Source organism: Monopterus albus, unplaced genomic scaffold (assembly GCF_001952655.1).
Source record: "Monopterus albus unplaced genomic scaffold, M_albus_1.0 scaffold277.1, whole genome shotgun sequence".
Taxonomy (NCBI): Eukaryota; Metazoa; Chordata; class Actinopteri; order Synbranchiformes; family Synbranchidae; genus Monopterus; species Monopterus albus.
The window spans coordinates 844,283-856,836 of NW_018128157.1; the positions used below are offsets into that span (position 1 = coordinate 844,283).

A 12,554-nucleotide genomic window follows, 5' to 3' on the forward strand; every position below is an offset into this window, starting at 1 on the left:
TCCAAATAAAAATGATTAAATAAAAGGCAAAGCAGCAAAACTTCAGAAAAACTGCAATAAATATTTGTTATAGGTTCTGAGTTCATTTCTCTCAGTCACTGTGTGTGTAACTTTCCACTAGTTTAATTTAATTTATAACAAAATGTAATATTTTTAAGCATGTAATGGATTTTGTGTGTAAAATACAAAAGGTGCCTGTAGCTGTCAGACACACAGTAAAAAAAGTACTCATACCTGAAATAGGATAATGACCTTTATTGGCCAAGTATGTTACACACAAGGAATTTGTTTCCAGTACAGAACCGATGGCAGCCATCTACGGCACCACCTCAACCAATGGCTCTAACCATCGGGAGCAACTTGGGGGTTCAGTGTCTTGCCCAAGGACACTTCGACATATGGACTGCAGACACCGAAATCCCCCTCCCCTTTTAGCTCCCTGTTCAGGTCTGATTTTTAGGAGCTGCTGTCGGCGCTCCACTGTACGTCCTCGGTGGTGTCCACGGACACAGTCACACCGGGATGATGAGTTTGGCCCAGACGGAGATTTGTCTTCCAACAAGCCAATGATCCAAAACATAAAGCAAAATCTACAATGGAATGGTTCACAAATAAACATATCCAGGTGTTAGAATGGCTATGTCAAAGTCCAGACCTGAATCCAATCGATAATCTGTGGAAAGAACTGAAAACTGCTGTTCACAAATGCTCTCCATCCAACCTCACTGAGCTCGAGCTGTTTTGCAAGGAGGCATGGGCAAAAATTTCAGTCTCTCGATGTGCAAAACTGATAGAGACATACCCCAAGCGATTTACAGCTGTAATCGCAGCAAAAGGTGGCGCTACAACGTATTAACTTAAGGGGGTTGAATAATTTTGCACGCCCAATTTTTCAGTTTTTTATTTGTTAAAAAAGTTTGAAATATCCAATAAATTTCGTTCCACTTCATGATTGTGTCCCACTTGTTGTTGATTCTTCACAAAAAATTACAGTTTTATATCTTTATGTTTGAAGCCTGAAATGTGGCAAAAGGTCGCAAAGTTCAAGGGGGCCGAATACTTTCGCAAGGCACTGTATATAAAGGATGAAAAGAAAATACTCACATACAAGGGCTTTGAATATTTAAGTGTGGTAATTGAGTAAAGTTACTGCATATGAAAAGCTTTTGTTGCCCCCCCAGGGTCATCCTCAGTTCCCAGCATGCAGTCTGTCTCGGGGCTGCTGTACAGTCTCCACTCTGGTGGATGAGTACGCTGCCATAGTGATGGTGGACGCCGTTAGGGCTCCTCTGTTGTGTGGCACAGTTCTGGCTGCGTTCTCCAACTTGTGTGTTGACCTGCTGATATCCCTAATCACCGACACCTTCCAGAGCTCAAAAATTTTACCTGGACCTGCACCTGGAGCCGGATGCATAAAACTATATGTAGATTCATGACTACAGCTGTGCACACACATAAAGTAGACATGAGCTACAGATTCATAAGGCCACACACATGCCTGGCTCTCTCTTATAAATTTTAGCCACCGTAGACCATAAGTAAATGTAGATGTGCATATAAATGCTGTATGAACCACACATCATTAGACATGGCCAGTGAATGCAACACTGGAGAAGAAGCATTATTTCAATGAGTGTGAAATGGAGACATTGAAGATGTGTAGACAAGAAATGGTGTATTGTTTTTGTGGTCAGGACCATCTCTAAACACTCTCTCATCTAATGGCCACAGTGTCAAGTTCCTCAGGTAATTCCCAGCTGCAGTCTTCACCCACGACCATCGCACACCGCTACAGTTATTTACAAAGCCCTGTAATTTAATCACACAGGCCTACCAGTTGGCTGGTGGTGTCTCAGTCATTTAATGAAAATGAATTAATGACAGTAAGATCAGCAGTTTATAAAATCATTTACCAAAAAGTGTAACATGGAAATACAGAAAAAAAATTACGTCAAAAGCAAACGAAATAAGATTCCTGAAATACTGATCAGGCCAACATCAACGCCGCATTTAAAAACAACTTTGAGTCAAAATATTTGAACAGCTAAAAGTAATGCAACTGGCTGTTTTGTTTATGTCAAATGTATTGTCTTGACTTATTTTTCATTTCCACTTCACTACATCACACCCACCCAAATGTGTGGCAGAGGTGCGCACATTCTCTGTTTATACATACCAGTATGTGAGGGGGAAGGCGTATGCATGGTTTATACATCTGGGCCCTGGATCAACATCTGGACTGTCCACACCTGGTTCAGAAAGACACTAACTGAATGTTATAGGTTAGGGTTAGTGTGTAAACCCCTAACCCGTGATGTAGGAGGATGTACTGCTGGGTTAGACTGGTTTTAGCTATGTGCGCCTAATAAACCTACTACTGTGTGTTTCTTACAGGGTGCATGAAAACTCACAGGCTAATGCAGTGATGCAGCAGGCCACCATTATCCTACAGGTGGAGGACTCCATGCCCCTCCTCTGCCATTTCCATGACAACCAGTACATCTACAATCGCCACAAGCCACTGGTTGATGCCTTTCATGATGACATCACAACAAACTCGTGTAACCCTGACCAGATGAGCCCCATCACCGCTCAGATCAAAGTGGGTCTGAAGAAACAACTCGAGGCAAAATGTTTTTCATCTAAAGTTTAGAAACGAAAGGCAGTTTGTGTGTGTCCTGTAGGAGACTCTGGACCGCTTTCTCTCTACTAGAGTCCAGACAGACCAGGACCACCAAAACCTGAACAAACAGAACCAGGAGCTTCAGGCCATCCGAGTAGAGCTAGAGCTGCTGCAGCTGGACTCTGGTCCAGGAGCTGGTTAACAGATCTGCGTCTGAAAGGAAATGAAACCTGACAGGTCTGCGAGAACCAGCTTAGATCTTCCCACAGACATGTTGAGATTTCTAAAAATAAACAAAAACCAGGTGTACCAACATTTAGGAGACACATGGAAAAGTACAGAATCCAGGTTTTAGGCTGGTCTTCACTTCAGCATTGGATTAATTTTCCACAAAAAAAGCCTGAGTATCTCAGTCCCTCTCTGCTGGACTTTAATACATACAGCACATGTGATTTCATGTCTGTGTATGTAGATGTGTAATAAATACTGAGCAGTGAACACTGAAGATATCAGAAAAGTTTCCTTTAAATAAAATGACATAATAGTCTAAGTTCCTGTCTCTGTGAAGGCTATGTTCAGTAAACATGACAACAGTGGTTTATAATCTCAAATTCACTTTGAGTGATGGAAGTATCCTGTGCCTACTGTAGCTATGTCAAGTAGAAACACAATGTCATCTCTATGTGTAAATGTCTGAGATCTTGTCTACCTTAAATTAATCAAAAAATCTGTGCAAAATCCTTCCAAAAAATTTATTCATTAGACAATATTATATTGCAATAAACTGTTTAGACAAAGTCAATGTTGTGATACTATGTCAAAAACAGATAAACATCAAAATTATGAGCTAAAATGTTGTGATATACTCAAAGTTATTAGTTGTAAACAAAAGCTTATAAAGAATTTGGTAATCTTTTCTAAATTAAAATGATGTGATGTGATTAAAATTATGATGCACTAACAAAATTTTTTAATGGTATGTCAAATATTCACTTACTAAATCAGTAGTTTAAAAGTCTAAATTCTGTGTTTCATTAAATATTGAGCTTGTTTGTCAAAAAGAAGATGACTGCATGTCAAAACTGACAAAATAAACAAGATGCTGTTGCTCTATAAAAAAAAACCGCTTCGCCCCGCCCTCTGCTGCTCGGCCCCGCCCCCTCAGATGCTGTCCAGTTCCGCTTCTTGTAGCAGCAGCTTCACAGCAGAGGAAGGAAAGATGGCGGCGTCCGAGTCTGACAGAGATCCAACGTCCGCTTTATGTTCTGAATTCCTGAATTTCTCCGCCAAAGACACCGCGACGGTAAGCGGCTCTTCGGGCTGTCAGCCTCGCTGACTGTCATTTGTCTGGTCACTGTGTAAGTCTGAGCTCTCTCACATGACGAACGCGGTGTTTGGAGGTTAATCTGCCTCCGGCTCGACTTGTTTTTCAGTTCGGCTACGCTGAGCTATGCTAATGCTAATACTGAGGTTAGCTGCGGTGCGAGTGATATGTAAAACATCTGGATGTCAGATTAAAGCTGTCAGAAACTCTGTCAGCCTCAGCTCTCATCTTAGACACCACCTGTTGATTTTATTAAGTCGTATAGACATGTTTTTACCGTTTAAAACGTTTGCTGGATGTTGACTTAACGTTAGAACGTCTGCAGTCAAACTAACCGTCAGTGTTACAGTAGACTCAGTCACCCCCACGATCTGGGACCTCTCAGGACTTTTAAGTATAATGTCAACTTTATTTAGACATACAAACATAGTGCCTAATATCAAAGTTAGATGTCAGATTAATACAGAGTGAACAAATACTAAAATGGAATATGGACCAAATATAGACAGGTGAGGCGTTTACAGTTCTAGAGACACATCTGTAGAGGTGCATTTTACTGAATAGCCAAATGGCAGAAAATTATAAACAAAAACTGTTTGGTTAATCTTTCCAGGTTATCTTATTAATCAGAATTCAAAAACACCATTGCAGCATTATCCAAAAGTGCTATTTGAAGATGCCACGTTTGGCTTTGGGAATTTTTTTCACTGTAGCAAAAATGATCTCCAGAATCATTGAACATCAAAGTAGCTGATAGTTGTAGTTTGCCACACCTGCAGAGGTTGTCCTTTATACAACATGTGTCTGACTGTAGAGTAGTTGGTTAACAGCCAAATGAGTTTATGGAAAATATGAGGGCACATGTGTGGTAATGTTGTGGTGAGAACATTTGTAGTGGCACTATAGATTACCTTTTTATTGGGTGACAATGTTTTTGAGCACCCGTTAGCTGCTGTTAGCTTGCTGCTGTATGGGATAATAAACAGTTTTGTCTGCGGATAGATTATTAAGCATTTTCACATAAAAACAAACAAAATGCTGTCAGCAGCTCAAGCTGTAACACATCATTTAATCTGTTCATTTGCTAAAGCCGTAATAATTTATTGTCATTGTTAGTTTATCTGCTGACTATTTTATACTTTCCCACAGTCCAACATGATGTTGTCACTCCTTGTTTTTTTTCTCTTTACAACAGTCTAAAACCCAAAGACATTGTTTACTGTGGTTTCAGAAAAGCATAACGTATTCATGTATGTGGAAACATTTTTACTTAAAAATGATTCAAATGATAAATCAGTTATCAAAATGGAGCCTTATTCATTTCCTGCCACTTGACAAAGCAATCAGCTGCAGCTGTGCATGTGTATGCATGTCAGAATTCAGTTCAGTTCAGTTCAGTTCAGTTCAGTTTATTTGTATAGCACCAATTCACAATAACAGTCATCCCAGGGCATTTTACACCATTATCAGGTAAACCCAACAAATCCCCCTTGAGCAGCACTCTGCGACAGCGGGGAGGAAAAACTCCCTTTAGCAGAAGAAACCTCCGACAGACCCCGGCTCTTGGTGGGCGGCCTTCTGCCTCGACCGGTTGGGGTGAGTGGATAGAGGAGAGAGACAAGAAACGCAGCAAGATGTGACAAACACAACAACAATCAGACACTGGGCAGGTTGATGTGGCTGGTGACTGCTCATCAGAAATGTAGAGCTCCAGAGCCAGGGCAACCTGCAGAAAGGTACAGGGAGAGAGAGAGGACATCAAACCTATCCTAGAATGCATGTCAATAATTTAATTCATTTCCAATAATTTCATAGACACCACTACCTGGGCACAAACAAAGAGTCTGGTCCAGTCCAGGAAAAATATAATTTTAATCAGTTTCTAAGTTACAGTATGTCCATTCATCACATATAAATAAAGATGGGACAGGAAATGAGGTCTTCACTTTGGCTTTGTGTGAAAGTGGCTCACCTTTCACAAAAAAACAAAAAACAAGAAAGATGATGTCATTACCTGTCGCCAATGAATGCAATACATGAGTCATAAGCTGGAGCCAGTCTGCCTGGTGTTAGCTCAATGTTAGCTGGGCGTTAGCCTGGAGTTAGCTCAGTCGCAGTCTGGTGTTAGCTCGGTGTTGGCTAGGTGTATGTGGGTCAGTGTGTCAGCAGGTTAAAACAGTGACAGAGCTGATTACAAGACAGTACATCATCTTAAACCTCTCTTTGACAATAAATTTTAAATTTGACCTATTTTATATAGTGCTAGGGATTTATAGTTTTTTTTTTTTTTTTTTTTACAAATGTTCACTCATTTTGAATTTGATGCCTGCAACAAACAACATTTTATAAACATGGTAAATAAATGTGCTGCACAGGATAGATAATTGCTATACAGTTCTTTTGAAGTATTACTAAAAGTACTAAAACTTTTTTAAGCAAAAACACAAAAATGTTGTTTCCAGCCTCAGATGTGAGGGTGTGATTGTCATTTATCACAGAAACAAAAAATCTTTGACAAAACATGGAGACATCACCTCAGAAATTATGATATAGCAGGTTTAACAGTTTTTATAGACAAAACTAATCAAATAGTTGATAATGAAAATACAGTAGTTTAGTAACGGTGTTGGTTGTAGGCGAGCTGTAAAATAAATAGATTATCACTATGAATTCAGCTGTTGGACAGCGGTGGTGAACTCTGCGTTCTCCTGTGGACAACACTGCACACCTGCAGGGATGTTTCTGCAGCATTTACTCTTCTTACTGTGATGCATTGCTTTCTGTATCACAACCTCCTTTCTCCCTTTCAGTGGTGGCTGGCGGCGGCCGATCTGCAGCACGAGGTGTACCATCACTTGGCCGTCTATGTACCCAGAATACTTTGCCTGGGTCCAAGTGGGGTGGGCAGCAGCAGGGAGGAGCAGAGGGAGGAGCTGGCCTGTCAGCTGCTCCTTCTGGCTCCTCTGGAGTGGTTCTTGCTGGGGGAGGAGCCAGCAGCCCGCCTGGCTCAGCTACAGCAGAACAATCAGCCATCACCGCTGTGTGGGCACGTGTTTAAGGTCGGGGAGCCCACCTACTCCTGCAGGTAACTCACACCTGCACAGGTGACACACACCTACTCCTGCAGGTTAATGACACACGCCTGTGCAGAGGGCTTAAAGTTCTCCAGCATTGTGGTGGATTTCCACCACGGGGCCATTTTTGATTTGGACACCGGTAATTATATGTCAGTAGAAAATATTCTTGCATGTTTTTAAATGTTACATAGCAACAGTATGGCTGCATATTTATGTATACAGCCATAAGTAACACTGTTTTGTATTAACAAAGTAGACCTACTTTATTAATAAAATCCTTTGTTTACACTTTGGCTCAGTGAAGTGTCAGCTCAGTAATGCATGTGACCACAGCATATCATCGCGATCTTTGGGACTAATTTGGCCATCGTTTAACAGCAGTACATCAGTTATGCCCCATACACTGTTTAGAGACCTACAGAGGAACAAGTGTTTGAAAGAGGCCTATTTTCTTTATGGCTTGGAAAGTTGTGCTCAAACTTGGATACAATTACCAGACTATGGTTTCCAAATGAGGATGGGGTGAGTAGATGATGCATTTTTCTGCCATTTGGACCTTTCAAGTTAACACTTGAGGTTTCACAGCCAGATGTGGTGGTCCTGTCTCTCTGAAACGGGTCCCAGTATGTGCACAGCCGTCATCCATGTAGCTTGTATCCTACAGCTCGCTAGGCTGTTTTTAGCATGTTAGGCCAATATCTACACTTTGTTTTGTTTGTGCATGTAACGTTTTTTTGTTTATTTTGAGAGTATAGGTTCAAGGGTCAAGGATTTTATTATCAATTCACCATATGTGCAGGACACACAGAAAATCGAAATACTGTTTTTCTCTCACCTAGTATTGGGTGCCATAACATTTAGGAACTAAAATAGAATAAAGTAGAATTAACATAGAATAGAATAAGAACTGGATTGACCTAATTATTATAAATTTACACAGTACAGCCAATAGTCACAGCTATGACTCCAAACCGTGTACAGTCAGTGACAGTAGTGCAAACATTAATAGGAGATTGTCAGATGGTTCAGCATCACCAGGGCGTTGGTGATGAGGTGCTAATAGCATATGAGGTATACATGGACAGTACTGCAAATGACCAACAACAGCAGATATACACATAATATGACAAAAAGGGGAATGTATTGAGTTTGCGCAAACAGCAGAGGTAGTCTTTTTATATCTTTTGATGTTCTGTGGTGGGTTATGGTCCAGGGGCAGAAGGGGGGGAGGTAGTGAACAGTGTTCAGCATCCTCACAGCCTGGTGGATGAAGCTGTTTATAAGTCTGGTGGAGTCGGCCTGAAGACTCCGATACCTTCTCCCTGAAGGCAGGAGTCTGAAGTGGGAGTGTGAGGGGTGGGAGATGTCATCAGCAATGCTGATGGCTCTGCAGGTGAGGTGGGTGTTGAAGATGACATTTGATAGCATGTCAGTAACTCAATTTTTAAGTTGATCCAAAAGTTAATCTAGTAACATTAACAGAAGACCAGGAACTTATGTTATTATTAGCAGCCGGCTAACTGCAGCACTCAGAGCTACTGCCAGAAGCCAAAACCATATCAATCAAGCTGTTAATAATGGCACATGTCTCACACCATCTCAGTATCTCTTTAGTCTTCCCCACATTGAGGAAGAGGTTGTTGTCCTTAGACCACTGGACCAGTTGGCACACCTCACTCCTGTAGTTGGCTTCATCGTTGTTGGTAACGAGGCCAATTTCAGTCGTGTTATCCCCAAACTTGACAATGTGGTTGGTGCTGTAGGTTGGCACACAGTCTAGGGTCAGCAGTGTGAAGAGCGATGGGCTGAGCACACACTCCTGTGTAGCCCCTGCGCTCATTGTGATGGTTTTGGAGATGTTGCTGCTGACCCGCATATTTTCTGGCCTCCCTGTTAGAAAGTCCAGCACCCAGCTGCAGAGAGAGGTTTTGAATCCCAAGTGTCCAAGTTTTTGTGTAAGCAGCTGGGGAATGATTGTGTTGAATGCTGAACTGAAGTCTAGGAACAGCATTCACATGCAAGAGTTCTTTGAATCTAGGTGGGTGAGGGCTGGATGGAGAACAGCAGTAATGGCATCCTCTGTGGACCTGTTTGACCTGTATGCAAACTGAAATGGGTCATGAGAGGGAGGAAGGATGGACTTGACATTCTGCATGACCAGCAGAAGCACTTCATAATAACTGAAGTCAGTGCAACAGGCTGATAGTCATTGTAACTTGTAACTGGTTGAGTGGAGCTTCTTTGGAATTGGAATTATTGTGGCAGCCTTGAAACACGTGGGAACAAATGCTTGGCTCAGAGAGATGTTAAAGATGTCCGTGAGGACATCCTTGAGCTTCTTGGCACAGTCCTTTAAAACATGACCGGGTATGTTATCTGGTCCGGCTGCCTTGCATGGTGGGTTAATCCCGGAGAGGGTCTTCTTCATGCTGGCTATGGACAGACACACAGCCTGCTCACCCGGGGGAGGGGTGGTCTTCTGTGCTGGTGTGTTCTGTGTTTCAAAGTGGCCAAAGAAGTCACTGAGGCTGTTCAGCAGAGAGATGTCACTATCACAGCTCCGAGGTGGGGGTTTATAGTCTGTGAGGGTTTGGATGCCTCACCAGAGACTCTGTGCATCTCTAGTGTTGCTGAAGTGCCCAGATACTTTCTTGCTCTACTGGCGTTTTGCCTCCCTGATTCCACGGGACTGGTTGGTTCTTGCTGCTGCTAGGCCTGTGGTGTCGACGGCCCTAAAGGCTGCATCCTGAGCCTTCAAGAGTCTGTGAACCTCACCTGTCATCCATGGCTTCTGGTTGGCACGAACACTGATATTTTTGCAGTACATGACATCATCAATGTACTTTGTGATGTATGCTGTGATGGCCTCAGTGTATTCCTTTATGTCTATGTGATTGTTGTGAGTGGCTGCTTGTTTGAAAATGTCCCAGTCTATAGTGTCAAAACAATCCTTCGGAGCATAAGAAGCCCCCTCTGGCCACACGTACCTCCTTTTGTGTTGGTCTGATGGCTTTCACTCTGGGTCTGTATGTGAGTCTCAGCATGATGGTGATGTGATCAGAGAGACCCAGGTGGGGGAGGGGGGAGGCTTTGTATGCTCCCTTGCATACACAAAGTCCAATGTGTTGTCTCCTCTTGTTGGAAAGTCCACATGTTGGTGCAGATTGGGCAGTAAAACCTTTAAATCCATGTGATTGAAGACCCCAGCTGTGATGAGGAATCCATCTGGGTGCACTGTGTGTTGTTTACTGACGGCCTGGTAAAGTTCATTTAGTGCCTCGCTCCTATCGCTGGTGTTAGCGGTGGGAGGAATGTACACACCTATCAACAGAATTACTGAGTACTCCCTACATAAATAGAAAGGCCGACACTTGATGATAATACTCCGTATCAAAAGAATTTCCAAAGAAGCAACAAAGTCACTGGAATCTTTTAATAAGAGATTGGTTAACTTGCAGCAAGCAGACAAGTCAGCATAGGCACACAGAGTTGTCTGAATAAGCTAGTCTAAACATCACAATATAGGACAAACGGAACTCCCTAAAGCAGGGGTCTCAAACTCCTGGCCCGTGGTCCACTTCCGGCCTGCAGACCCCCTATTTCCAGCCCGCAACCTGATGTCAAAATAGTAATGTAACTCGGGCCTTGAGGTTATATTTTGTTATTTCGTTTTATCCCCACAATAACCACTTATTGTGAAAATTAAGTATTTGTAATTATTTATAATTTTTTCATAAAAAACACATTTATTTTGAAAATGGTAAATACGGAACAAAAGTTTTTAAGCAAACAGGAAGCGCAGGTCCGGAGCCGTACAGTGTGGCGCTGCTTCCAGAGCATGCGGCAGAAAAAATAAGGAGATGAAAAAGAAGTAGCGCGGAAGGTATGTCACTTTCAAAATCAAAAAGAAAAGTCGACAGTGAGCACAGACAGTTTCAAGAAAAGTGGACATTGCAGTATTTTTTTGTTGAGTTAGGTGGAAATGCAATCTGCCTAATTTGTAAAGAGAAACTCGCCATTCTTAAGGAATATAATATCCCAGAGCTGACCAAAGTTTTCAGTCATGTAATGTGCCTTTTTGGAAGTACATATCTGTGTGAGAAATTGTTCTCTACAATGAACTTTAATAAAAGCAAATACAGGTCTAGGCTTACAGATGCCCATCTTCAAGGTGTACTCAGAGTCTCAACTGCAATGTCCATTAGACCAAATGTGGCTCAGCTATGTCAGCAGAAGCGCTGCCAAGTATCAGGAAGGAAATAAAGCTCAGGGATGGGTGGGTGCAATAGGATGCAATAAAAAGTGAAGTTAAATGCTGTTTTTTTTTTCTTGTTTAACATTATACTGTTAATGTTTCAGATTTTAATATGAAGACAAGTTGCAAAGTTGTCAGTTGTGTTGTAAAATAGTGTTCTGGAATTTCATTCAATTCTTTCAGTTCAGTGCAATGTTTAAATAAGAGGAAAAAGTTTGCCTTGCCTTTGGTGTGAAAACATGCAAATATATGCATATTTTTTATTTTTGTCACAATTTTATTTATATATACAGGTTGCTAGCACAGGTGTCTTAAGTGTTAAAATACATGTGTTCAAGATATTTGCAGTTTATTCATTAAAATGTTATTCATTTAAACGTTACCAATACCAAATATTTGCATTAGCTATTTTGTATTATTAAAAGCACATTTTCAAAAATATGTTATCTTTTGTATTACTCGAACACTGATGTGGCCCTCCAGTGAGCTGACGGTGGCAGTGGTGGCCCCCAGCTCATTTGAGTTTGAGACCCCTGGCCTAAGGTTACTGCATGTCCGGGAATGTTCATGTACAGGGACTCGCTGTTTTACCTGACCAGGTCTAAACTACAAGCAGCCAGCCTGTGAACCCCTCTGCGGTGGAGAATGATCAGCTCATCAATGCTGGATTCCCCCAAGAGCACAGTACCCATTTATCTAAGATGACAATTCACCGTTGTAAAATTGTAGATAAGTCAGCAAACAAGATAAAGCATGCCATGGGGTCTATAACTGAAGAACATATAAATCTTGGGTACCTCTAGATTATTTTGGCATCCCTCATAACTCCAAATATGTAATTATTTCAGAATGATAAAACCAGAGAGCCTCTTCCTAAAAATAGTTTTAGACAGTTTAATAGTTTGTGAACATGCACACCTCCTGCTCCCAGTGTTGTGTAGAAAGTAGGCATCATGACAAATGGCAATGGCATTAATTAATTAGAAATTCTTCTCCATAAATAGGTAATTGTTATATGTAACAATGAAAAGAGATGTGTAACACTCTAAACAAAGCAAGTACTTGAGAAACCCCATATTTTAACTGGCATAATGCAGACATAGCAACTTCTCCAGCCTTACAACAATTCTCTCTAACATTACAGAAACAAGTAATTAACAGACATGCAACGCGTTTTTAAAACTTACCGTTAAGTCCCACCAAGTAGTGGAAACATCACTCCTTTTCAAGTAGCTCCAAGGTTGGTAAATCCAACCCGTGGTGCTGCGTCTTCCC

General features: G+C 41.6%; 1 protein-coding gene across 1 annotated transcript in view; it reads left to right on the forward strand.

The window, feature by feature from the left end:
* Positions 1–3,778: 3,778 nt before the first annotated feature.
* The window catches only part of ubr2 (ubiquitin protein ligase E3 component n-recognin 2), a 55,707-nt gene continuing 46,931 nt past the window's right edge, over positions 3,779–12,554 (forward strand). Inside the window, exons 1-2 of the mRNA XM_020622301.1 lie at positions 3,779–3,926; positions 6,758–7,032. Coding sequence (XP_020477957.1) covers positions 3,789–3,926; positions 6,758–7,032 — 413 coding nt within the window. The 5' untranslated portion in view covers positions 3,779–3,788. The remainder of the gene's footprint in view (positions 3,927–6,757; positions 7,033–12,554) is intronic.